Source organism: Pyrenophora tritici-repentis, chromosome 5, assembly GCF_003171515.1.
Source record: "Pyrenophora tritici-repentis strain M4 chromosome 5, whole genome shotgun sequence".
Lineage (NCBI taxonomy): Eukaryota > Fungi > Ascomycota > Dothideomycetes > Pleosporales > Pleosporaceae > Pyrenophora > Pyrenophora tritici-repentis.
This window is the reverse complement of record NC_089394.1, coordinates 2,549,444-2,575,752: the sequence shown is the minus strand read 5'-3', so window position 1 is coordinate 2,575,752 and position 26,309 is coordinate 2,549,444. Positions and strand designations below refer to the sequence as shown.

General features: G+C 51.2%; 8 protein-coding genes across 8 annotated transcripts; 2 read left to right on the top strand and 6 right to left on the bottom strand.

Moving 5' to 3' along the window:
• Window positions 1–662: 662 nt before the first annotated feature.
• Window positions 663–2,090, bottom strand: PtrM4_109710 (uncharacterized protein; the record flags this gene model as incomplete). Its single annotated transcript, XM_001935797.2, has 2 exons — window positions 663–672; window positions 778–2,090. 2 exons carry the CDS (start codon window positions 2,088–2,090, stop codon window positions 663–665), a joined length of 1,323 nt encoding a protein of 440 aa, XP_001935832.2.
• Window positions 2,091–3,024: 934 nt separating this feature from the next.
• On the bottom strand, window positions 3,025–3,968 carry PtrM4_109700 (uncharacterized protein; the record flags this gene model as incomplete). The annotated part of the gene is made up of 2 exons (XM_066107854.1): window positions 3,025–3,267; window positions 3,333–3,968. The coding sequence occupies 2 exons, from the start codon at window positions 3,966–3,968 to the stop codon at window positions 3,025–3,027; spliced, it is 879 nt and encodes a 292-aa protein (XP_065962303.1).
• A 642-nt stretch (window positions 3,969–4,610) lies between these two features.
• Window positions 4,611–7,399, bottom strand: PtrM4_109690 (Cullin, a subunit E3 ubiquitin ligase; the record flags this gene model as incomplete). Its single annotated transcript, XM_066107853.1, has 4 exons — window positions 4,611–5,032; window positions 5,083–5,505; window positions 5,555–6,665; window positions 6,716–7,399. The coding sequence occupies 4 exons, from the start codon at window positions 7,397–7,399 to the stop codon at window positions 4,611–4,613; spliced, it is 2,640 nt and encodes an 879-aa protein (XP_065962302.1).
• Window positions 7,400–9,112: 1,713 nt separating this feature from the next.
• PtrM4_109680 (Nop53 domain containing protein) lies at window positions 9,113–10,115 on the bottom strand (the record flags this gene model as incomplete). The annotated part of the gene is made up of 2 exons (XM_001935800.1): window positions 9,113–10,019; window positions 10,075–10,115. The coding sequence occupies 2 exons, from the start codon at window positions 10,113–10,115 to the stop codon at window positions 9,113–9,115; spliced, it is 948 nt and encodes a 315-aa protein (XP_001935835.1).
• A 1,283-nt stretch (window positions 10,116–11,398) lies between these two features.
• On the top strand, window positions 11,399–13,105 carry PtrM4_109670 (Herpes-BLLF1 domain containing protein; the record flags this gene model as incomplete). Its single annotated transcript, XM_001935801.2, has 3 exons — window positions 11,399–11,757; window positions 11,906–12,810; window positions 13,101–13,105. 3 exons carry the CDS (start codon window positions 11,399–11,401, stop codon window positions 13,103–13,105), a joined length of 1,269 nt encoding a protein of 422 aa, XP_001935836.2.
• A 456-nt stretch (window positions 13,106–13,561) lies between these two features.
• PtrM4_109660 (mitochondrial dynamin GTPase (Msp1)) lies at window positions 13,562–16,481 on the bottom strand (the record flags this gene model as incomplete). The annotated part of the gene is made up of 3 exons (XM_001935802.1): window positions 13,562–14,001; window positions 14,065–16,110; window positions 16,172–16,481. 3 exons carry the CDS (start codon window positions 16,479–16,481, stop codon window positions 13,562–13,564), a joined length of 2,796 nt encoding a protein of 931 aa, XP_001935837.1.
• Window positions 16,482–16,886: 405 nt separating this feature from the next.
• Window positions 16,887–17,906, bottom strand: PtrM4_109650 (UreH, Urease accessory protein UreH; the record flags this gene model as incomplete). The annotated part of the gene is made up of 1 exon (XM_001935803.1): window positions 16,887–17,906. The coding sequence occupies one exon, from the start codon at window positions 17,904–17,906 to the stop codon at window positions 16,887–16,889; it is 1,020 nt and encodes a 339-aa protein (XP_001935838.1).
• Window positions 17,907–18,426: 520 nt separating this feature from the next.
• On the top strand, window positions 18,427–25,986 carry PtrM4_109640 (B-block-TFIIIC domain containing protein; the record flags this gene model as incomplete). The annotated part of the gene is made up of 3 exons (XM_066107852.1): window positions 18,427–18,493; window positions 18,712–19,643; window positions 19,690–25,986. 3 exons carry the CDS (start codon window positions 18,427–18,429, stop codon window positions 25,984–25,986), a joined length of 7,296 nt encoding a protein of 2,431 aa, XP_065962301.1.
• Between the last annotated feature and the right edge of the window lie 323 nt (window positions 25,987–26,309).

Here is a 26,309-nt window from a genome sequence, read left to right as displayed (position 1 = left end):
ATGAAGGATCTAGACAGTTGGGCGTGAAACGGGAATAGAAATTTTGTATTTTCATAGTTTTCATTGTAAAAGAAATGTGAGTCTGTTATACAAGATATTGGAATTATGTAAATATGCCTCCGAGGAATGTGTGTAACAAAGGAAAAATAATCCGGTGCATTGATCTGGTAGGGATCATGATGTCTGTTTGTGGCTGTTTTGAAATCGATGTGCCGTTCGAGACTCGGGTCGTTCACATCTAGGGACAGTGGTCTACCCATCGAACCTCGTGCTGTATAAATTGAGGAAATCAAGCACACTACTGACAGTAAACTACCTTTGCAAAGAAACGCGCTGCTTTTCCAGTATATTAGGAGAAGCAACACCGGGCTAAACGCGCTGGGCAACAGCAGGAATGTTGCTGACAGGAACGTTTGGCGCCAAGGCCATAAGTACGAGTTCGTTTACGAGGTTACCAGGAAGGGTTTATACTGTTTCCGCGTGCTTTCAGAGCAGATCTCCACTCTTTTTGACAGAGGGATTGTCGAAAGGTCTGCCTCCGAGATCACCAGCTGAGATATCAATGATTGCCGATGTTACTTGTTGGCGCTTTGACAAATTATCCTCACCCCCCTCATTCCCGAGCTCACTCCCGAGGAGAAAATCGACAAATTCGAATACGCCTAGTTGGTGCTTTAAAAATCATCCTCTTCTTCTTCTTCTTCTTCTTCTTGGCGTTTCAAGATGGAATCCTTCCCCCCAAGTAGCTCTTCGGTATAGAACTTAAGTAAGTCGAACCTCTCCTCGTCTGATAATCCTTGGCCTTTCAAGGTCGAATCGTTATCCACAAGTAGCTCTTCCGTAAAGAACTCAAGTAAGTCGAACCTGTCGTTTTCTGGTTCTGATTGGCGCTTCCAGAGACCATCCTGACCAAGAAGACCACCGTCTGTATCAGTGAAGGAGCCTCGGATTGGAAGTGATTCTAGCATACGCTTAGAAACTCTGGAGCTTGACTGGGCAGCAGAGGTATCGACGATGGCCCTGCCTCTAAGCCGTTTCTTCAACCCTTGCATCGACAACAGATCCTGTGGTAGTTCCTTGACGACTTCCCTGTCAGGTAAGATAATTTTGATTCTTGGGAGTTCCACCGGGGTTCTGCCGGCGTTTGTAGCTTTGACGGCTTCTCTGCGCTTAGTGATTGTGCTACCGCGGGATTCACTCAAAAGCGGTATGCTTGATAGAAGCCCTGGCTTGGCAGGGGAGACATTAGCAGTACGTTGTTCCGCTTGACCAATCAAGGTACTGAGAAGGTCGGTTCCGGCAATATTCGTGGTAGTTCTTACTCCTGGAGTGGGCGAAGGCCAAGCAGGCGATTCAGGGAAAGCAGGCATTTCAGGTAGAGAAGGCATACCAGGCATTTCAGGGAGAGAAGGCATTTCAGGGAAAGCAGGCATCTCAGGGAAAGTCGTGGTGGACTGGCGCTTTTTGACAATGTCTGTCAAAGATGCTTCGCTGGTGAAGGGGTCCGACAGACCGGACAAGTCGGGTCCTCCTCCTCGCAGAAATGTCGTGACAGATGTGGAGAGTGGATCGGGGGAGGGTTGTTTACCGCCGCTGTTCCCCAAGAAAGAAGTAAGGAATCCGGTAGGGCCCCTGCCAAATCCTCCTGCACCGCCCACTCCTCCTAAGCCGCCCAATCTTCCTAGGCCACCTCCTCCTGCATTGGCGCTCGCGAAGGCTTGCTTGATGATGGTATCAGAAACTTCTTCCCCCATGTCTTCTTCAGCGTTAGCACCAACGTCACCAACGGCACTCTGTCCTAAAGGCTTTTCGCCAAGTTCTTTGAGCAAGTCGAACATTCCAGCCTCGCGCTTCGTGGTTGAAAGAGGAGTATTGTCTAGGCCTAGAAGATCACCCTCATCGGTGGAACGCTGTCCAGAGAGTACGGGGACTTTGGATAGCCCATCGCGGTTGATAATGGAGCTAATCATCACATCTAACTTGTTAGATATGTCTTTAGCTTCGTTCAAGGTAGTTTCGCCGATGGGGAGTGCGCTGCTCATGAGAGCGAGCGTCGACACCGACGAGATAATGATGTTGGTGAAACGCATGATGAGTGTTGTAAAGACAGTGTAGGTAAAGAGTGTGGGTAGAAAAGCAAAGAATGAGTGGACGAGATGCTCTCCGCTGTCTCGAGATGAGACGCTCGATGAGGATGGAGTCGGAAGTGTAGAAGGCGAGGAACAATATTTATACGCCGTAGGTACTTGTTTGCACCAAAGCGTTGGGATCATCTGAAGGGCCTTCGTGCATAATCTCCTTTGCTCGGCAATGGTATACTGTTGAGAGTGAAGATCCAACAATAAACTCGCTGATCGCATTTGTTGTGATAGGGTGAATGATGGCACTAGGTATTTATGCTGGACTGTGCGGCGTCTGATCATTTAAGGTCCCAAAGTATGAGGAGATAATGCTCGAGTGAACTGTCGAATGAGACGTTTCTTTTTACAGCCTTGCGAAATCGCGACTTGGTGTCTCCAGTAGGGTCCATCGCGTAGGTATCAGAGGAATTCGCAGTGAATGGCATCAGCTAAATCATAATGTGCGACGTGAAGTTCAAGCTGACCCCATAGAGCATTCGATTGTGGCAGGTTCGTGAAAGTAACCACAACATATAGATATCTACGAAGGAAATAAACAAAGTTGCTTTTCGAGCGCATCCCAGAAAAAAGCACCTAGACTCAACCATAACGGCCCCACCCACTCACCGAAACTGTAGTTATCCAGGGCACCAAATTATTAATTGCCATGTATTCAAGCATGGAACTTGTTGATTTCGCCTTCACCGCAGACGGGAAAACGAACATTACCTTTGCATTCTCACTAGGTCGGTTCTTTTCTTTCACGCACGATCGTTCGGGCTATTGTATGCGACACTAACGATGATCCAACTCTTCACGTGGTCGTCGCATATTCGCGACTGTTGTCAAAGATTTGAGAAGCTCTATAGGCTCACCAGCTCTTTTCACCCACTCTCACAACTCATCATACCCCCCACTTCGCCCTCCTATTCTCCTCGACCGTGTTCCGCATCGCCATCTGAATCGCCTCAGTCTTAACCGCCCACCCCGCAAACGCGCGCACAACTGTACAAGAGAAAACCGTAGCGACGAGCTGCACGCCCTCCGAAAACACCATCTGCCTGTGCGCCGGAACGAGTACAAAAGCAGCAAGGCGGATAAGCGGGGTAAAACATAGATAGATGGTGAAGAAACCAAGACCAATTTGCTTGAATAACGCGTCAGCAAAGTTACAACATACAACACGGTCTTGAACAGGGTAAAAAAGCTTACATCAAGAAGATCATCTCCAACCCCCCTGATCGATCTCATGCTGATAACATGTCGTAAGACGTGAGCGATACTGTAGGTCACCACCACACACACCGTCATATCCAAGACCCATTTCAAGAACGTGTTGCACAAGTTGAGCGATGAACGACGTACTCGACCTGTTGCAATCCATTTCTTAACCACTTCTTCCTCTCTGCCCTCATCGTCCTCTACGACAACGCCTTCTTTGCCCGAGGAGGCATACGATGGCGTGGAGGAAGGTCTAGGTCGAGCGGGTAAGATGCGCTCGAGGCCCATGAGCCACCAGTACTCTAGGGTGCTGAGCACGAAGACGATGAAGACTTCTCGGGGGAACCTTTGGGTGTAGAATGGTTCGTCAATGAGAGGAAATGTGGTTGTGTTGAGAGGGGACTTTGTTGTTGAGTTTCCGGCGTCGAGAGTCATCGATGTATTTTGGGTGCCTGGAGCCAAGTTTGGAGACATGGTCGCGTCAAATGAGGCGGTCATATTCTTGTATCCTTCATCTTGGACGACTGCGTCGAAGACGCCGAGCTTGTGTTCCGTGTATAGCATCGAGATGATACAGATGGCGGTTGTTTGGAGGACAGCGCTCCGCATCGCGGGTGAGAAGAACATTGCGACTGGGTCTGCGATACTAGGATATGCAGTGTGATTATGAGGTCTCGAATGAGCAAATCAAGCTCCGGAGACAGGTTAATATTGGTCATTATATAAATGTTCATTGTGCCACATGTTCGTCGATATTATGATGGCAATGGAGGCCTGAAACCCTAAGCGAGTCTGCCTGGTCCGCCGTATCCGATCGGACTTGTCCAATTACCAAATTTGGTAGAGATAGCTGTTGACCCGCCGAGAGATCCAGGTGGCGAAGTACTTTTATCGATGACATCCGGTCTCGGCACAGACTCTCCAGTTCCACCCGAACCAGCATTTACAACCTAACAGATGGTCTTATACAGACGGCACGGTCGACAGGGTGAGACGACTCCGGCTGTACGCAATTCGATGAGTATAGGATAGAGCATTCTCCATAAAATGCTGCCTAGACCCGAGGCATTGAATAAAAGAATAGGAAATCGTTAAGATCTGGAGAACGCAGCGTCAGAATGAACAACCCAATTGGACCACAGAAGCATAATCCCATGAAAAAACCATCGCGACCACTTCTAAAAATAGTACTGAGCCGTAAAGCGCGATTCCACATTCGTCATGCATCCACGCTTCCGATGCCCAGGTTGCGCTCGCATTACAACCCGCCTAAGCAATATAAGCATACAAACCATCGTCCTCCCTCTCCAAAAACTCCTTTTCAATCAGCCGATCAATGTTTCTTTTGATGCCGCTGACTTCCAATGTGCCTCGATTCTTTGTCGCCTTTATTGTCTCACTGACTAATTCCGCATGGCTGATCCTCTTCCTCGCCTTCAAGATTCGGACAATGGCGGCTTGAGTTTCGTAATTACGGTCGGCAGCAACACGCTCGTGTGTTTCCTTGTTCTCTGCCGCTGTCTCTTTGAGCTGGACAGTGTTGACTTTGATGCGGTATTTAGGGTCGGTGAAGGAAGTGTTGAGTGTGAAGGTATCGGTTTCGTTGATCTCTCGACCTTTGGGGTGCTTTGTCAGGGGTCGTACTTTCGCGCAAGCGAGCGATTGTAGAGTACGGTTGAGCTCGGCCGTGGCTGCTAATAGTTAGTAGTGTAGGTAGGATCAGGTCAAATTCACGACTTACGTAGTCCTGTGGCTTGCTTAAGGTAGTCGTAGTCAATGTGCTCGTCATCTTCACGACCGTTGAAGAGCAAAAGAACGATGGCCTGAAACGAAGAAACGACCAGCTCTTTCAGTCCCTTGGGGAACTTTGCTTTGAGTTGACAATGCGCAAGTGCGTGCTTGAACTCGAGTTTGCGACCAGAGTGCTTGATCTTGTAATGTGCTTCAAACTTGCTGATTGCAGTCTGGATTTGTGGAGGTAGGATGACTGGAACAGTAGGGTACGTTGGCCAGGCTGATGCAGAGAGGACGTTGACGTTCAGATCAAGGCCTAATTTCTCGTTGCGCTCTTCGCTGATGTTCTTGTATGAACTCATTTCTTCCCGCGAAAGCTCGATGTCACGAAACATTTGCTCGAGGTTGGCAGTGAACCCAGCACCGCATTCTGGCCAAGTTAGCGTCTTATCAATGCGACGGCAATTGATAAAGCTCACCGATCTTCAACCTTGACAACATGCTTCTTTCAGCATCTGCACTCGCACTCCTTCCCATTAGAAGTCGTCTCGCCAAATCCTTCTTGTAGAAAGCTTCAAAGACGGCTTTGCCGTGTAAAAAGCGGAATAGATCGAGCACTTGGTCTAGTTGACCGTTGACTTCCGTGTCTTCGTCAAACACGCCATCTTCTTTATCATCCTCGCCCTCTACCGCAGCGGGCTTCTCTGCTTTGCGACTAAGCTGCGCCGGTATTGCTTTCGCACCGCCTCTCAATAACATGTCGACGTATTTGGCGATCATCTCGCCAGTCTTGGAATTATCTGTACCCCAGCTTGCTGATGTCTTCTTTGTCTTGTTCATAAACCTGTCAAAGGATTCTCGCAAGCCGTGACCAAGCTCTTCATCCCGATGGAAAGATGTTTTCCACAGTGTGTCTAGCTGGCGTTTCAGGGACAGGAGTTGGGTCACCATGTTCTCTTGCTCTTTCTCGTTAAAGACGATAGCCGTTCCTTCATCTTCGATCCATTTGGTGAAACCTGACCGCAGATGTGAGCCCAGCTTCCGCCTTTGGAGCATTTTATACAGCAATCCAAGGTCTTCAATGGCATTAGTCTCAAGGAGGTCAGCGAGGTCATCTTGGTTTGTCAGTCTCGACTCCTTCTTTGATATCAGATGGTCTTCGAGCAGTGTAAGGAGTTCTCGCTTGGTTGTGTTGGGAAGGCTAAACATCTCTACTCTTTTCAACTCGCGGTCCATAAGCGCCTTTGCACTACGAACGTAATCAGGCAAAGACTTCTCGGAACTCGCCGCGTCAGCCCATTTCACGATGAATTCCTGACTGACTTCCATCAAACGCGGTTCAAAGTGCCGTGTGTAGACCTGCATGTCGTGGAACATCTTGATAGTCTTGGAGAATATGTCACCATCAAGATCGCTGCTTGCTCGGTCAGATGCGACAAGGTCACAGGCGCCGTCGATGATACGAGGATTTAGCTTGTCATGTTCGAAGATTATGACGCGAAAGAGGCCGACCGAGATCTCGCGTAGGGATTCGTGACGTGGGAGCAGGTAGGCGCGGTCGAGATAGCAGAAGATCCAGTCAAGGTATTTCTACAATGTGTCAGTTTAGCGAAACATTTTCGCATTAACATCAGACTCACCATCTGGCTGTTCCATGTCACCCAAGCCTGCAGCGTCGCCCGCAGCACATCGACGTTGGTCCTGCCCAGGCTTTCCTTGACCTTGGCTTTCAAGTTACCTCCAACGTAGTCTCTACATTTGATGATAAGTCGCTCCTTGACATCCTTTGCCATATTCTGACGACAGACGTTTTCTACGCCTCTATACAGCTCCTCAAGACTGAAATCGATATCGCCCTGCTGGAAGATGGTATCCAGTGCCTTCTCGATCTTCTGCCATGTCTGATCCAGGAAGACCCTAGGGTCTACCTTTCTTGTAGGCCTAAAATTCTTGACCACTAATCGCTTGGGACCGCTATTGGCGTGCATATTCGGCGCTGTTTTGCGCATTGCGTTACGTTGACCGTTCGCCTTCGCGGGGCTGTTGTCGGGGCTCGAGGTAATGTCCACCACATCGCCCTGGTTGGCCAGATCCGCCCTCTTGCTTGGAAAATGATACATGTCGGCTGCGCTCATATTGCCTATCGGGATCGGAGATGAAGCGATGTCACTGCTAGCGACTGGAGAGCTCCCTCGTCGTGTGCGCTTGCTGGTGGGCGATAGCGGCGCTGTAGAAGCGAGGTTTGGCTTTGACTGAGTAGTGAAGAGCTCTTTGATAGTCTTGCCAGAGTGCTTCCTTTTCAGCGCACCTGGATTGGCTGACATTGGGCGAGTGTGAAGTTCGTAGATGTTGCGGAGCTGTCATACTAAAGCCGCGGTCATGGCAGTGACGCGCTTAGACCAAACCGCTTCGGGAGTAGTGACGATATTGATAGTGCATCTCTGTGGACACACCGATGAGAGATGATAACTCTCGATTAGGTATTCAATCTACAAATGTTAGATTCTGACGACTATGGTCCCTGCCGCCATTAGGGCCTTCGGGTACGACATGTGTATCGTAGTTATTGTATCTCGTGACGCAGACCTGTCATCGGCGCTTGACACCCGCATGCGCACCGATATTTGTCTCGCACCACGCAGCCCCTAACACGTCAATATAGCATTCGAATATCCGCGAGGCATGTCCGCAACATTCCTTGACAGTCCTGTTGGCCAGAAAGGAGAAATTACTCGCGACTATAGGCTGTGTTTCCGAGCATGGCCGAGCCATCATCAGGACATCGCAATAGATTCAATGATCATCGAGGATGAAACCTGTATTGTGCACAACTTTAAGGTGTAATGACTATAGGGGAGTTGAACCGCTTCCCTTAACAGTACCAGACGTTTATAATTACTTCTTTTCCGTGTATGCCATATCTCTAGTGTGGTTCGCGTTCTTAGCCTCCCGGTACCACGATTAATCTGCCCCTTGAAAGCGGGTGAAGTGATTTGGAAACTATGTCTTATTTACCCTCGATAGGTAAGTGCCGTTGGTAGAAGGTTACAGTAGTAGTCATATGCACTGTAACTAGTAGATCACAATGCCTAACACTGCATTCACTGCTATGATATCAGTCCCGATTAGGCAAGTCCGACTCAGCTGTTGATTGCAGGAGCTTCAAGGTGAACGCACGGACCTTGGCCAGCGATAAAGAAGTAAGTCATCACATGACGTCAAGAAGGTATACCACATTTCGTAGCTGCACTCGTCCTGTAATCTACAGATATTCAAGCCTCCTAGTTGGGAGAGTAATCACATGATATGCCCCCGCGCTTGGCTTTCGCTCCAGCGTTCACCATCCTTCGCTGTGGTGGTACAGCAGTGAATCATGGACTACCGGAAGTTGCCTAAAAGAGTATGTTGCTTCGCATCCGCATGTTACACACAGGTTAATCAACGGATTATCTTAACCTGCCTAAAAGAGTATTGTGCTTTCACATTCGCGATTTTTCGCTTTTCTGACTGAGATGTTGTAAGATGCTGTAACTTACGGCTTCTACAACTTACCCAAAGCGGACGATCCCCTTCACATTGCCTGGCTGTCAAACTCGTCCGCTGCTACAATCAACGTTTTTCACGACTTGCCTATTCTGGAAGCGTGCGTTTGGGACGTTCACGATGGATTGCGTTGCTCTGCTACTGAGATCCACGCCTCTCCGAACTTGCCTAAAGGGGATATGGGTCTTGTCCAGCCTCTGCCCAAGCAACGGCCAGACGACAGGCCAATAAGAAGCTCAACAACTTGTTCTCTATTTTGCCGCGATCGACACCTGTTTCCAAACCTGCCTATTACGGTAGTACCAGGTGCAGTGAGATATCCACCGCTCACATGCGTCGCCATAGCCTCACTGCATTCACTCTACTACTCACAATCAGCACAATATGCGCGAGATGATATGAAAATTAGTATGCAGATAAGATTATAACATTTCACACCGAGCAAAAGGTGAACGGAGGCGGACATCAACGTCTATTCAGGGTATACAGCTATCTCAGGTCGCTCTCTTCGCAGCCATCATCTCGCGATATGCTTCAATCATTTTTTGGCGCTCCTCGCCCAACTGCTCCCTCTTCCTCAGACTGCCCGCCGAGTTCGGTACATTGCCCACCTTGGCACCAGCTCCATTCTTCACCTTGAAGATCTCTCTCGGCACCTTATCAAATGTTGGTGGCGCAGAAACAACATCGTGTAGGCCCTTCCGTTCCCCTCTCTTCTTCTTGAGCGCTTCCCACTCATCTTCACTGCCATTGTCTACTTCGCCAACTAGCAGCTTCCGCTTGTTCTTCTTGGCCTTCTTCTTTTTGCCGTTTACTGTTTTCGTGCTTGGAAGATCGGAAGTCTTGTCCTCCCACATGGCATCTAGCTCGTCTTGTTCCTCCTCGGCTAGCTCCTTCTCCTCCATTTCCTTTTCACGGATTCTCGCTTCTTCCTCCCTCCACCCCTTTTGCAGACGCTTGAGTCTCCGCTCGTGTTTCGTGACCCTGTGGTCGCTCACGCCCTCGACCTTCTTGGTAGACTTGGCAATTCCGGTTAATGGCAGAGCTTGGTCGACTCGTGCGCGGAACTCTGCCATGGACTCTCCGGGCTGTATCTTCAAGACAGCTTTTGATTGCGTCTGCTCTTCGCTCTTATTGTTGGCGGCGTCCTTTTCCAGATTTTCGGTCGCCTCTTGTTTCTTCTGCTTTTTGGTCTTTATCGCGCCGTCGTCGAGGCCAGAGCGCTTCTTGGGCCCGCCTTTGGAGAAGGCCATGAGCCGCTGGAAGGACTTGGGCGTGTCATCTGCGCCATAGCCTTCGATCTGTGTGATCTTTCTCTTCTTGCCCTTGGGCGCAGTGCTAAATGTGCGCGCTTTTCCGACAGCGAGGGGTGCGGCGTGGACTGTGGGAGGGAGGTTGAATCTGGCAAAGCAAAGTTAGGATGCGACGAGACGGCGCGTCAAGCTGTGGAACGTACTCGGAGTCGTAATCTTCTACGCGCTTGTGTTTGTGAGGCATGGTGGCTGCTGACTGTGGTATCGTATGCAACGGCGAATTCTGGCAACCGCCTGTCAGTACCGAAGTCACAAAAAAGTTGCGACCTGCTGCAGGGATCGTGGTAAAGTGGGGCTTTAGAAAGCTTGGCCTCACCCCGCCCTTTTCCACTGGTCAGCCTACTATGACTTGTACGGACATTCTATAAACGCTTCCTCCGCGTACTCGTCATCTTGCATTGGAAGATACAGTACCCCTCATCGATGAAAATTGGGGCCAGAAACATTGCCTCGTGTAGTTACATGACCGCGTCAATCGGTCTAGATCTAAAAGAGAAGTTTTGAAATGCGCAAGGCGGTGCCACACGTTTAAATAAGCACCGAGGATATGTTGTAACCCAGGCATACCCAGGGTTACGAAGCCACAGAGGCTGAGTGCGGCGTCAGGTAATATGCGCAACGAAATTGGACCACGTTGCGAAGCTTTCGGACCGAAGTCAGCAACATAGCAAGTCTAACGAAACGTGAACGGCAAAGGGCCCTATGTAGACAGCACTATGATGTTCATTTCATAGACCACTTACCGCTCCATCCTGAGAACGTGCTCTTTTGGATTATTACTATCTTGATCATCTGCCATCACAATCACCCACCTAAACATTTAGTGTTTGCCGGTCGGGTGTCGTTCTCTCCAGTCTGCGGCCAATCATTCACCTAGATTGCATTGCGTGCCGAAGCTCGCTCTCCAGGCCGTGCACCACACATCTCGAACACACAGCCGGTCTGTGGGTGCAGACACGGGGCACCCTGACTGTTTAAGGCTTGCATATCTAGGTATAGCCTGCTCCTTATCGTCACAGGTTGAGGTTGTCGCGCAGTCGCACTGACCTGCTACTCTTCATGTAGCAATAAATAGCCTCCCGAGACACATTCGCCTTCGTTTGCTGTCTGCAGAAATACCCCGGGTCTTCGTCACTTCTGAGGACTGGACTGGACCCTCTGTTCCCACAGGCCTGCAAACTAACTGTGGACCCGAGTGCATCGTGTGGGTCTAGACAGGACGGGAAGGAAACGAATCTGGATCACCGGCGCACCGCTTGCGACGCCGGGCATCGACTATTCAAGGGCACGCTGCGTTACGGCTGAGGGCCTTCTGTCTCGATTCTTCGATTCTTCGATTCTTTCCATTCTTTTTCATTGCAGCTGCCAAAGGACGGCGGTCAGAAGAGGACGTCGCCTTCACTCCACACTAAGTTAGGTCAAGGGTCCAGAAGAAAGAGCAAGCGAAGCAATTGGCTCGTGCCTGCCATGGCAGGAACAACGCTTTCAACACCGGGCTCGCCTACCAGTCAACCTCTCCTACGCAACCACTCCGACTCTGAACTTTTCCTCTCGCCAAAACCTTCATCGCATGTATCCGTATGTGCGTTGGAAGATGGCGGCGACTCGGAGTTCAGCTCTGAGGACGACGTGTACAAGCCGCGGCCCGGCTTCTGGAGACGGCTGAGGACGAGCATGCGGAGACGGAGTTACAGGTCAAAGGGCGACGACTGCTGCAGACGGTTGCCATTACTAGACGAGAAGCCGCAGTCGAGGAAGTATCGTTTGAAGAGGAAACATGCAGCCAGAGCATGCGTCATCATTCCTTTGCTGGTGCTCATCTTTTTGTAAGTGGTGTGCTACCCAGACGAGGCTAGCTTCCGCCCATTTCCGCCGCGAGGGTGCACATCAACAGCCTCTCATTTGATGGGAGGCGTTGCATCATCGCCTTGTCATGTTCTGGAGAAATAAGAGTAGATATACTAACCTTCTTAGCGGTCTACTTCACATTTTAAATGTTGTTCTGGGCTACGTACCGACCTTCCTAGACGGAAAAGCAGACCCGAATGCATTCGACTGGAATAAACAGGATGAGTCAACTATCTTGGATATCACTCGCGACGTTACCCCCGTTCCGTGCCATTCCCACAATGACTACTGGCGCCGAGTCCCATTATACGACGCTCTCCGCTGGGGCTGCACAGGCGTAGAAGCAGACGTCTGGCTCTTTGACAACGAGCTCTACGTCGGTCACAGCACAAACGCCCTCACGCAAAATAACACCTTCCGCTCCTTGTACGTCGACCCGCTCGTCAGGATGCTCGACCACAAGAACGAAATCGGCCAATTCGCAACCTCGTACGACGTGAAAAACGGCGTCTTCGACACCGAGCCAGCACGCACCCTTGTCCTACTGGTCGACTTCAAAAACAACGGTCATGAGATCTTCCCAGTCGTATCCCAGCACCTCTCCGCTCTCCGCGAAAAAGGCTATCTAACATACTACGACGGCAACTACACCATCGAACGCCCAATCACTGTCGTAGCAACCGGAAACGCCCCCTTCGACCTCATCACCGCAAACAAATCTTACCGCGATATCTTCTTCGATGCGCCTCTGGATAAACTCGTTTCCAGCCCCCCATCCATTCAACCCCACCCGGACAACGTCGTCGACCTAGCTAAACGCACCCCTGCACTAAGCTTCGGTGGTGGTCAAGGCACTGTAGGCACGACCCCATCCAGCGTCTTCGACGCCACAAACTCCTACTACGCCTCCGTCAATTTTGGCCGGTCAATCGGCTGGCTCTGGTTCGGCCACATATCCGAGACCCAACTTCTGAAAATCCGCTCGCAGATCCGTGAGGCGCGGAAACGCGGACTCCAGGCTAGATATTGGAGTGCGCCAAAGTGGCCTGTCGGGCTGCGCAATAAGGTGTGGAGGGTTTTGGTCGAAGAAGGCGTGGGATACCTGAATGGGGATGATTTGAGGGGGATGACAAGTTTGGATTGGGGGGTTCGGAGACATTGGGGCGTTTTGGGCGGGTGAGTAAGTAAGTGATGGAAGAGAGAGCGAGAGATGCGTGTATGAAGTACTGTTAGCATGGCGTTTTTATTTTCTGGGCACGGAGCAAAAGGAGACGAGAGCGAAGCAAGCGAAGCGATGCAAACAGTGGTGTATTGACAGTAGCGTAAGAAGATACCCCCACGTACAAATAGAACAAAATTTCCAACTTCAAAAGATCCAAACTCATGATTGGAGACATCGTTCTGATATACCTCACAAGACCTACGGCCCGCATCTCCCTCACATGGCATACCCAGTGGCATTGCACACCCCCATGTTCAAAACTTCAAAAAGTGGAATTGATGTATACCAGAACAAAACTCGTCCATCATCCCTTTCAAACCCCATCCGAGGTATCGGTTGCGCGCCAGGACCGCAGCGTCGCCAAAGTTTGATGAAATGCACTCAACGCCACAAAGCGCCGCAAAACCCAGAATCTATAATTCCTGAACCCCTACTTTCATTGGCCAAGCCATCAACAAGCCTAGGTAAAAATCCTCCGCCTCCCTCATCCTCAGTCGTGAGTTCACATGAACATACATCATGTATGGTAACGTGGGAAAGAAAACTTTGTCGGCACCAGACTAAAACATGCTCCAGCCCTTCTTGCGTCGCTCGTCCCTGTCGTCTCGACCACGGCCCATTATGCGCTTCTCCCTTTGCTCGAGCTGGCGGAGGCCCTCCATCTCCTTGAGGACGTGTTCTAGTAGATCCTTGCGGCGAACGACGTCGAGATGGCGTTTTATCTTAGGATCTTCTTTGGCGAAGCGGTCGATTTCCTCCTGTGAGAGGCCGCGGCCGAGGCGGGCGTCAAGTTCACGGGGAAAGATGTAGTAAAACTTTGATAGGAGCTCTGCGTCGAGGAAGAGGTCGGCGGTTGTGGTGAGCTTATCAGCCACGGCGTCGAGGAAAACTTCGGGGCAGTAGTATTTGTTCTTTTTGCTGGCGCATTGTTTGCTCTTGATGGCCATGAGGCGGAGTTTGAGCACGTCGATGCGATCGCGTAAGAAGACTGCTTCACGACCTGTTGAATTCTGTTAGTAAGCGGAATTAGGGAGATGATGAGTCTCTATTTGGTGAAAATTACCTTTGGCAAGGAGTGCAGAGCTGAAGCCACCAGCACCGCCGACACCGTCTCCTTCAAGGACAACCTGACCACTTCGTACGCGGTCGATAAAGGACATGACGTCCCGAACTCGCTTGCGTCCGCCGACTTGATCTTCAAGCTGCTTGACTGCGGACTCAACAACCTTCAATTCATCCTTTAATACAGCAGTCACGTTCTCTCGACCCTTGGTCCATTCATTGTCTTCGACTTCGATGCGGTACTTGTAAGGTTTGATGCAAATCTCTAGCTCATCGGAGATGTCGTATGAAAGGTCCTTCAGAATGGAGTTTGAGGCATCAGTGATGGCTTTCCGTGCGAATGGATGAGCATTGAAGCGAGAGTTGGAGATAAGCCGGTCAATGTGTGCCTGTAGTGCGCTTGCGACTACATTAGTTGCCAAGCGTCCAACACCAAGTTTCGTGAGCGCAGCGCTGGAAGCGTCGAGCTTGAGCCGCCAGGCGGAATTTTCCGCTTCTAGGTCCGCTTTTGGAAGGTCGGCAAGGGGTTCGATTTCGGGGAAAGGGCCCGTGAGATCATCGAAAGGCCTGTTCCAGTAACGTTGTGCAAGCAGGTTGAGCACCTGTTGATCCAGCTCGTGCTTGAGTAAGTCACGCACTTGTTGACGACCAAATTGCTCCGTGAAACCACGGAAAGAATGCTTGAAAGCATCCAATGACTCGGCGAGGTAGGACTCGGCACTGATAGGACGCTCGTTGTACTGTACTTTGAACTCGTATCTTGCATCCTCCAGCTCTCTTTGGATGGCTTCACTGGTCGTTTTTAGACTACCAGCCATGGTCTGCTCGAGCACGTGCATGAGCTTCTTCTTCAAGTTTTGGGTTCCGACAGCAAGTTCCTGACGTTCGGAGAACTCTGGATGTGATCCGAAGTATGCTTTTTCATTCTTTGTGATGGCATTCGTGATGTTCCCATTGCCGCGACTGAAGAGCTTGGAGCCTCCAGCGCCGGCTGGTACACGGCACACAACACCGACGTATCCGAGGCGCAGGGCATACTTTTGATCAGTAAGGAGGCTGGCGCCACGCTCGGCGTCTACGAGGTCCATCTTTGTAATAACACCGATTGTTCGCTCCCCTCGAGGATCCATTCGTCTTGACGCGCGCAGAGCGGTGCTGTTGGCCAGATCGACGTCAGCTGCCGAAATGGCAAGGATGACATTGGGTGCCCTGATGTACTTCTCGCACAGCTGTGAGATCTTCTCCTTGAGCTGCGGGGGCTGGTCTCTGCCAACGACTTGGATGTATCCAGGTAGATCAATCAACGAGAGATCGGGAACGTTTGGCGAGTATATTCTCAGCTGGATGGGATCGTCGGATACACAGTCGCTAGCCGGTACAGCCAAATTCAGGTCAGTGAGCGTCTTTTGCACGTGGCTGAAGTCTGTGACTTTACCCAGGCCAAGTGCTGGGAACTCGCAGTATTCGGCATGCGTGTCGGGCGTGTTGACGAGAGTGAGTTCAATGGGCCGTCGTGTGACCATGTTGTGACCCTTGGGCAGGAATTCGTGGCCTACGATGGCCTCCAATACTGAACTCTTTCCGGACGACTGCGATCCGATGACGACAATAGACGGTAGGGTGAGCGAATCCGACTGACCGACCGTCTGTAGCAGACCCCTTATCTCAATCATCTTCTTGGTGAGCATCATCATCTGCTCGTCCCGTGCAATCTTCTCCGCTTGCGGCGTGTCCTCATCGTCTTCCTGTGCATATCCAAACGCAGCGGCCGTCGATGCACCAGCAGCCGCCGATCCAGCACCACTCTGTTTGGGTTCTTGTGGACCTCTGCCGCCGCCATTGCCTCCAGCACCGCCGGATTCGTTCTTGTCAAGCAGATTTTGCAGCCATTCGGGGTACTTTACGCCTCCAAGCTCCTCCTTGGTCGACTTGAGCCCCTTTTCTAGCTGATCGAAGAATCCGTTGGCGGTGCTGAGTGCCCCGCCAGCGAATTCGGTGGCGCCATCTTTGGTTCGGTGAAAGAGGTCGAGCGCAAAGGTTCCTGCCTCTGTAGGCTGTCAGTATCCCTCATGAGTATAGCTGTAACGGTGATATGAAAATACACGTACGACCGGCCTGATACTGGATGTAGGAAACACCAGCAATGACAGCCCCTCCTGTAGCAGCTCCAATGGTCGCAAACTTGCCCACCAACTTTGGTATTACCCTTGCGAATGATATCGAGCGTGTAGCGGGGACATTATGCAGCGCGTAGCTCCCTAGCGGCCACGGTCTGCGCTTCACCAGACGTAGCCCGGCTTCGTTGCGGAGTAATCCGCCTGCGGGGAGTGAGTGCGTCGTGTAAAAGCGTGGGGTCAGAAGTGGTGATGAGCGGCGTGCGAGCGTGGCTACCCGGCCCGCGACGAGCCTGCCGCTCATATTGACGATAACGAGACGGCTTTAGGTATCCGGTAGGACATAGGATCAGGCGTGATGGATGTTTGTTGCCTGCCACTTCAGACTTCAAGGTGCGGCTATGCGCGTCACACTGGGCTTTTGGCGCACCGTGCCCACGTGGGGCGACAACGGCAGCCAGCCCTGCTCTGGCTGACAACACCAACCTTGCCCGCCATGGTGAGTTTTGCTAGTGTATTAGTATTTTCCAGTGTGTGACAAGAAGACTCTACACAGGTAAATATGGCCATGTTTCCTCCAACAAGTGTCACACTCAAGGTCATTTCATGATTCTCGTGTCTATTAATGTACAACTCAATGTCGCAATCACCAACTTGATGGTTTGCTCAGAAAGCAACACGGCATGATTGTTCATATGTACAAAACATATCACTTCAAACACAACATGGCTCTCTCGCCAAAGCTCTCCGGCACCGACCCCTCTTCTTGGACCATGTCCCTTAGCCAGTTTCTGGCTCCCTGCAACTCCCTGCTACCGAACTTGACTAGCACAAATCCCCTCACATTCGCCGCACTCCATATCAGACCGTCGACCTTCTCCCTCTGTTGTCTCTCGCATCGTCTCTTTTCGTGTGGCAGCAGTTCGGGCTGCACCGCATCGCCCCAGTTCCTGCCCCCGATACGTGGGAGCGCTTCGAACTCATCCAGGAAGAACGTGGCTAACGAGGAGAAGATCGGACCGCGAACGATCAAAGTGCCAAAGACAGAGTAGTTGTCCATGCGTGCTGAGAGTGGCATTCCCGTCCTGCCGTGCTTATCAAGAATCAGGTTGTCTCGCAGGAGCAGCCTTTTCTTCCCTGAGTCGTCTACCGTCCAAACTTCATTGCGGCTTTTGTATCCGTACATATCCCAGTTCTCTCCTCGTGCCGAGCGCCCACTCGTAACCCAGTCACACACGCATAGACTGCCCTGCTCCTTCTCCAAATAATATATTTGAGACTGCGCAAACGCGGTACGGGCAAACGGCTGTACCGGATCTGGAAGATACATCAATGCCGCGTGATGCTTGAGATTAACAGTCATGTGTTGCCGGGACACCAGCTCTGGACTCGGTGTCTTGAAGACCTTGGTCGAGCCTTGAGTCAACAGAATAAGCCGAGTATTGCTATCCAGCTTTACTTCCAAGTCTATGCTGTCTCCAGCGACAATCCCGCCGCCATAGGTAAGAAGAAACACCGTGTGTACCAGACATGGGCCAGTCTGCTCTGTCTCACTATCTGCTTTCTTGTCATAATTTGGTGGGGGTAATGGGTCCGGTGCAACTAGCTTGAGGGGATACTGGTAAGAAACAGTGCGAAGGACAGGCTTATCCGGCGGGAGAATGTCGAGAACAATGGATCCATGGCCGGGTGTAGATGTAGACACGCCGAATGGTGAGATAAAAGACATGACGCGTAGCTATCGGACTCTACGCGCACCTGCAAACATCTTCCAGGTGACTCACCCAAAGTCTATTGCAATGGTATTGTAAGCCTGAGGGCGTGCTTGGGATCCCGATGTCTCACTCACTAGCGTGTGCGCGGACCATGGCGCCAAGATTTACTGCGGGGCGACGTTCAACTCTTTTGAGTCTCTTTTCTGCAGTTCTTAGACCCCACCGAAACCCCAAGCGCAGCAATAATATCAACTGAACCGGTTCGACAACCACCTTCGCGCAATCGAACCTCGCCGCGACACCGCTAGGATTGCGCAACAGTGCAAAGAACACTATTTGCCATCTTGCACAGAATTCTAGTTCCGTGCGCTCTAGATCCCGCTATCAGCTGCAGCCAGTCATATCCCGAATCGTCCGGGGGCTACTACAGCAACGCGTTCGAATCGCCGCCGCGCCATCTTTGGACATGCTTTAGGAGCATATCACCCTCTTTTCCTTTTCGTTTGGTAGTTGGAAGGGGACGGGCGGGTCGTCATGGCCGAAGGCTACGACAAGCTTTTAGACTTTTTGCTGTCAGAAATTGCTCTCCGCGGTATTCAAGGTATGCATGACTCGCTGCGCGTCTTGTCTTTGCATGGATTTGCATGGATTTGCATACTGCATTGTGTCGTCGCATCGCCATCACCCTCTGCTACTCACAACCCGTCTTCGTTCGCGCTTGTCAGACAAAAATTCCTTCCCCGACTCCCCTGCTATGCATGCGAAAAGCAGTCGGATCAATTTATCTGCTTATTTTTGTATGCTAATATACTCTCGTAGGTGCTAGCAGCGCAGACTTTCGCCAACTCATTAGGACTTTCTATAACAGTACACAAAACAAAGACCAGACCGGCAATCATGAAGAAACACACCCCACAGAAGATCGTCTTGGTCGCACATTCCATGAGAAAGTATGGCAATGGCTTACGGAACATCCCGACATCCGCATCATGTACCAAAACGAGGCACATCGCTACTCACTTTCGGAATTCGAGGCGGCCGAGCTACATGAGACTGGTACGATCGGTGAGGTCACATCAGCAATCTCAGCCCGTCCCTCAAAATATTCCTCAAAAGCAGTAGCGCAGCCCTCCAAAGCCCTGTGCGCAATAGAAGATGCTCTGCGGCAACGTATTTCAAGGACAGGTCAGGAACCAAAACACCATGCTACTCCATTGCTTGATTCATCGACTACTTCGTCCGCATTCCGAAAACCTCGTCCGCTACCGAAACGCCCATCTTCAAAAACTGCAGTATTCGACGATCCCAGCTCCAGTATCACCGCACCCCGTCTATACGCTAGTCAAAGCAGGATGTGGCAAGCTTTGACTGGTCATGGTATCGATCTGAACAAGGTCCCCAGCATGGAGTTCGTGTTACTCTCTCTCATCGCTGCCCACGGAGCGGCTGGTATTAGACAACCCGACCTCATCGCACTCAGCGGCCAAGATAAACGATCTGTGCCGCACAGAACGGATGAGTTGGCTCGGAAATGCTACATCGGCAAGTTCCCTGTACAGGTCAACAAAATGCGTACTAGTCTATGCATCCACAGAATGTTCGTTTCTCAGAATACTGTCATCGAGTCCAGTGCAGTAGAAGACGTGTATCAGGCCGATGGAACATTTGTTGTTAGGAGCTTTGCTCAATTACTATACAACAAGGTGGGCGAGGGTGGCGTTGTTCCCACGCGTAGCATCAGAGAGAAGCTGGTAAATGTTCTCACAGGAAGCAACGTTCATTTCTAACATTCACTAGGGTGTACCAATGGAGACTTGGAACAAGCGCGCTACCCAGGGTGCACTCATCCGACTGGATCAGAGCGGTATGATCAAACGACGCATGGTTCGTACGAAGACTACTGGTGATCATTGGATTACTTGCATCCAAGTATTGCGCGCACCGCAGGAGGAGGATCTCAAGAATCTAGGATTTCGACGCACAGCTGATCTTGGGGATGATTCAATCAGCGAGCTGCCTGATGGGAACATGGATGAAGAGGCGCTGATGAGGGACCTGGAAGCCGATATGCTTGAAGAGACGGAAGCCCATGCCAATAGCCAACACGGGGCACAAGATGCCATCAATAAGGCTGAAAATATCCCCCCACAATGGACGCCCGACAGGTTCCTTGCCAACACGGTCTTCGATGCCGTTGAGCTAGGCGGTGCTCAAGGATGGGATGCTTTGGAACTTCGCGACAGGATCGTCGGACCGTTCTGGAGGCGTCCCATAGAATCGTATTTGACTCGCATAACGAATGCCTGGGAAAAGGCTCAGCCTATCCATATTCGACACCTGGCCGTCATCCGAGATTCGGGGGTTACCGCTCAGAGGAAGTTCCTCCATTACCTCTACCGCACCCATGCGAATTTTCAGAAAGCTGTCGATGCAGGACTCGCTGATTGGGACGGTGTTGCCAATTACGACGCTGATGGATTCGGTGATGATGTCATGCTGGACGCCTGGGGTTTCTCGATTGTCGAATCTCAAGATCTAGTCGGACAGAATGGCTCGGCAACGTTGTCTGAGGCTGGATTGTCCATCTTGAAACCACGCAAGAATGGCCCCCGATGGGATATTGCGCTCGCACAAGAGATTGGGTACGAAAAGGTCGAGAAGCCCGGGTCGAAAGCCAAAACACAACGTGGTCTAGGCCGACCTAAGAAGCAGGCAAAGACTCCCAAGGAGAAGCGAGTTCGGGTCCCCAAGGTTCCGAAACCTCCTAAGCAAAGCTCGGTTTTCTCACTCAGTCCCGAAGAGAAGGTATCGCTGGGCTTGCATCCTAATGCTCGTTTGACCAAGAGTATCAAGTCACAGGTTCTTGCGCATCGTGAGCAGACTGGAGATCCAACGTCACTACCGAGTGCGCTGTTGGAAGGTCGAACCAAGCGCCAACTTAGTGTGCCTCTGATGACTAAAGAGGAGCGGTTGGCAGCAGGTTTGTCGACTCGGGGACGCTTGGGTATAGAACAGGAGAACAAAATCCGAGCCGAGCGGGGGCTACCTAAGCTGGCCAAGAAGGAAAAGAAGCGAAAGCAAACAAATCAGCCGACAGTGATTAGCAAGCAGCAGAGAATAGCACTCGGATGGATCGACCATGGTCGATTACCCCAGGCTCTTATTGAAGGGCTACGTCAGGAGCGCGATGAAGGTATTGCTTTCGAAGATTCCAAGGTCATTCCGAAGTATAACGATGCGATGAGGGCCGCGAAATTGGCAAAGATGACAAAACCGGCCAAACTGGTGAAGTCGACCAAGTCCAAAGGTCCCACTGGATTGCCAAAAACTCCAGCTGCGCCTACAGTGGAGGAAGGCACACTTGTAGAGAACCGCGAGCTAGAGAATACGCCTGATCCCATAGCTGTAGAGCCTGAGACTCAGGCACAGGTATCTAAGCTAGCGCCAAGAAAGCGAAAGGCTAAAGATCTGGCTACTACTCCAGCACCAGCGAAGAAACGCCGGGTCAAAGCAATAGCGCCACAAGATCGTGCCTCAGTGCCACACACAGCTCAGTCGCCTTCAACAGTTGATGGCGCACCCATGTTTGGTACCAGTACTTCATTAGGCTCTACTGATGTAGACGGTACAAGCAACCAAAGTCAGCCAACTCTAGTGGCCATCCCCGTCCCTGTTCCCCTGATGCCTCCACAAGCCGATGAGAGTATAGTCCCCTCGGTAGAATCCGGTAACCCTCAAGCTCCTCGTAAAGAAGCATATATGCAGCCTGATCCCTCCAAACTCGACTCTCTGGCACGTACAGCTTTTGAGCTGTATGAGAAGCGATCATCCTCAGGTCTCTATCTTAACCCGTTGGTAAAGCGGAAAATCGGACGAGGGCGCCCGCGAAAAGCATTCATAGCAACCTTCAAGCTGCCCGAGCTAGCGCAATTTGACTGGTTCACAACGGAGCTGGATCAAGAGCAGATCGTGCCTGAGAGTCAAGTCGTAGAGACACCAAACCGTGTTTCTGCAAGTCTCGCTACACCAAGGGAAGAGACAGTCGATTCACATGATACACCTAGAGCTGAAATAACGCCCGAAGCACCTTTCCAATCGCAGTCGCCAAGCAAAGAGGAGACACGCGAGGATGTTCAGAACTGCACTCCACCTCCGTCGATAGCCAGCAATACTGTCATAGTCGAGTCCGAAGAACTGCCCATTCCTAGCGAGGTTAACTCAGAAGCGCTGGTACAATCGACCTCAGAGCCTTTGGATGCTAGTCAAGATACTCAGGCGGACGTGGCTGTGGCTACTGGCCTGACAGAAGGCGTAGCACAGCCCAACACTCTCACCGAAGATCTAGAGAAACAGTTGCTGCGAGCATGTGCACCAGCAGCCCGGATGATAGATACACAGGCGGACGTGCATATGGTTACTGGCTCGACAGAAGGCGAACCACAGCCCAAAAACCTTACCGAAGATCTGAAGAAACAGTTGCCTCGACCATGTGCACCAGTAGCCCGGATGATAGGAGGTTGGGCTCCTATCAACGCATCAGCGCGTTCCAGCACCACACCGTATCGAAGCCCTTATGCCACAAGCCCAGCCCCGGAAGCTCGTTCACCCAGTCAAGATGCAAGTACCACACAGAATGGCAGGGGACTGACTCCACTCGCCCCAGATCTCCAGCGTTCGTACTCTGTATTCGAAGATGTCGCCTCCCTTCCCAAAGACATCCATACCGCCATCGTGGAAACCCCCGCGCCTTCTATACCAGGCATAAAGCCCAGATCAAAAGACCAAGAAAGGGGTGGGAGTCAGCTGCGCTTCAGACAAAACATCATCATGGATATCTTCAAACTATGCAACGGAGTTTTCCCTGGTGGCGGCGAAATTGCAAGGCCATTTCTCACGCTATGGAAACAGCGTCACCCGAATATCAAGGCGCCATCTCTCAGCACCATTACTGAAACACTTCGGACGATGTCTCTGATCCCAAAGTTTGGGCTGAAGCACTGGAACTTTGCCTCATACAACAAGAATACCCCAGGCGTCACTACTCGAAGGATGTATACCTGGGCTTCTCTCAATGAGAGGAGCCCACAAGTTCAAAAATTAGCCTTCAATATGGCTCAGTACTCTCATATAAAAGAGTATTCCTGGAGGTTATCAGAGAAGTCTCTGTTATACTACCCGGAGGAGGTACGGCACCTCATTGGTGACATCGTTTCCTATCAACCAGTCCAGGCTCCCCCCAAAGATGAAAGCATTATTCTCAACCAGCTGAATCCCGACCTCGAAAGGCAACTCGACGAATCCAAGGCTCGGCGGCGCTCTGAATGGAGCAAGCAGACGAGGTTGGAGGTCAAAGCTCGTAATATACAGAACGCTCAAGTTGAACGAGCGCTTTCGCAGCAACTTGTGGGGTCTGGCGGTGCATCGCATGGGAAACGTGCACGACTTGCGAGCTTGAACGACACAACCAAGACCCTTCGACGGGCTCCACTATATTCTGCAGACATCGATACGCTGGACGAAGACTCAGATGAGGCGGAGACTAGCGAACACGACACTGGCACGAGCAGACCTGGCCAACTTTCACTTTCCTGGGTGCGCCCTATCGTTCCGCATGTTCCACAACGTAAGCCGGTACCAGAAGATGAAGAGTCAGAGGACGATGAAAGCGATGAGGATCCCATGGATTGGACATTGGAGCCTGTAGAGCGCATCACCAACGATCAAGACTCGCCAGCTTCAACGGGGCCCGACCGAAGCACCTCCGCAGAAGACGCTGTCACTATCCAGAAGAGCAAAAAACGGATCAGAATTGTGACTCCCGGCGGCCAGTCTCCCAGAAAGAGAGCTCGCAATAGCACATTGTCTGCTTCCCAGTGTGGCAGCGACGACGACGTGCAATCTGATTCGTACACCGAAGATGAGACAGACGATGACCAAGATTCTTTGCAAACGAAGGCGAAGAAGCAGAGAGTCAGAGCTTTCAGATCACGCCAGAATGGCCGATCTGGGCCTCCGCCGACGCTGATCGAACGCTTGACAGGTCTCACAGGCGACCCGAACGATCCAATCTACCAAATTCCTCAGCGCGCGTCACGACCTGGTTGCCCGTCACGATCTTGGAGTGAGAGAAAGAAGAGGAGAGTAGGTAAACACAAGAAAGAGCGACACTACGCTGAGGTCATTGATCCCGTGGACGAAGTCAAGAAGCAGCTCTGCACATTTGTGGTCATTTCCTCTTTGTCCGGTGAAGATGGATACATCGATTGGAGTCTTGTTCGGAAGGCACATGCTAGAGACAGGTTCTTTGATGCTACGAAAGCTCGCAAACTTTGGGAGTGGATGCAGACGAACATGGCCGAGCAAGTTGAGAAGCTCACTACAAACTTCCAGTCGCTATATCTGGAAGCGTATGAGGCTAGCAAAGTTTCTCCCATTGAAAATCCCGAGACGCACGATTGGGCGGAACTCGTGAGATGGGCTGTGCGCAAGTGTACATACCCTGAGATTCCTCTACCACTACTCCAAGAAGCACTTGCTCAGTTCACTGTCCAAGAGTCTAACTACGAGAATCTGGATCGAGTCAGATGGTTCAAGGTTGGTGCAACAGATCGTAACAGAGCAATGCTCCAGCTGCACACTTCGTACACGGCCCCTCTTCATCGATCACGCAAGGCAACTTGGTCGGCCGAAGAGAAGCTGCTGAAGGCACGATCTTGGGTACGAGCGAACACGGCAACGTCACAAGCTATTTATGACGGCACCCTGGCACACGAAAAGTTCAAGAAGCTCGATGAGACTACACTCGTCAACGTTGTGGGAGACTTTGTCGACAAGCAACATCTGAGGATGAGAAAATTGAAGCGCCTCTTACCCGGCCGCAATTACAACTTCACACAAGCCCTGGCGAAGAAGTACGTGCGTTCATTCCAACTCGACGACTTTATGCACGCAGTCGCGGTCAAGAAGAGAATGGATGCTGCATTCTCAGATGCAGATCCTGGCATGCGTTATTACAGTATATCGCGTTGCGAAGAAGATGCGTCTTTCGCAGCAGTGATGACTATGGTCGGCGAAGGAGCGGTCAGGCTGGTACCTCAGCTACCTCCTGTCAATAGTGACCATGGCGCACCGCTTCCAAGACTGTCAGTATGGGGCTTCTGTGAGGGCGGCTACCATCATCGGGCTATCGACCGCAATCGCTTGTTCTGGGACATTCATGTTGTGCCTACAGCAGACTACAAGTTTGGCAACCCACTGCAGCCACTATCCTCGCTACTCGCGTCTATGGATAGTGACGAACACGCTGTTTGGTCGAGCCTTCCTGAGCCCCCGCTCCCTGGCAAGGATAATCCTGACGCATTGCTACCCATATGGAGCAGCATCGACGGAAGAACTGTGACATGGCCGTGGTGGTACCGTGTTCTCAACCTCGTGCTTCTACCCTTCATCTTCTTGGCAGGCGCAACCGCTGCGGACATACAAGCCCACTGTCCCGAAAACACAACCGAGCTTTTCGAGATTGAGCTCGTTCTGGAGTGGCTCGAATCTATCAACGCGATCAAAAAGACGGTTGGTGGATACATCACTGGACCGTACTTCTGGGCTGTCTTCGGTGACCAGCTGCGCGATACGGAAAACGACTGGTTCGGCGAGCATGCCAAGCGCAAGGCAAAGAATCATGAAAAGCAGCGTTGGCGCGAGGACTACAATCTCAGACACTCTACGCTACAGGCCCGCAATGCGCAGCAAGATGGAGGTGGTGTAACTTCAGCTGTACCTGCGGGGGAGACGAGCACTAGTCGCCAGATTCTTAAGAACCCAAAGCAGCAGTACAGGATTGTGCATGAAGCTCTCGATGCTGAGAGGGCGCAAGCGGAGAAGGATAGATCAGTGTTTACGGCTAGGAACAGTCCCACGGCTACCCAGAACCAGACCAACCACGTCGCTACCACTGAGTCAAAGGCGAGCGCATCGCAGACACCTGAGGCTACAAGCACGTCAGGTGATGATGTGTATATGCCAGATGCGGGCATTGATGCAGAAGGCGAGGAAGATATTGACGCTGAAGGTGAGATCGACGATGGCATATACTGAGGCGGATTGCTGCCTTGTATGTGTAACGAGAGATGATGCAGAGGAATGGCCTTTGTGCAACGGTGGAAATTTGTTTTCTTACATTTTTCGATATTCGGTTTCGATATCTTGTGTTTTTAGTACATGTATGCATAGCGAAGGCGCGTTAGCTTGATGTGGTTTCACCACAGAGATAGAGTGAAGCGAGAGTCTAGATATAGTGTGTAATGGATACGATGCAGAGATTTTGCAATATTGCTGTCTGGTGTTTGCTGCGAGAGAAGGTGTGAGATGACATAGTGAAGTGGTGCGAGTAACATGAATCAAAGTATACTAGACTCGTA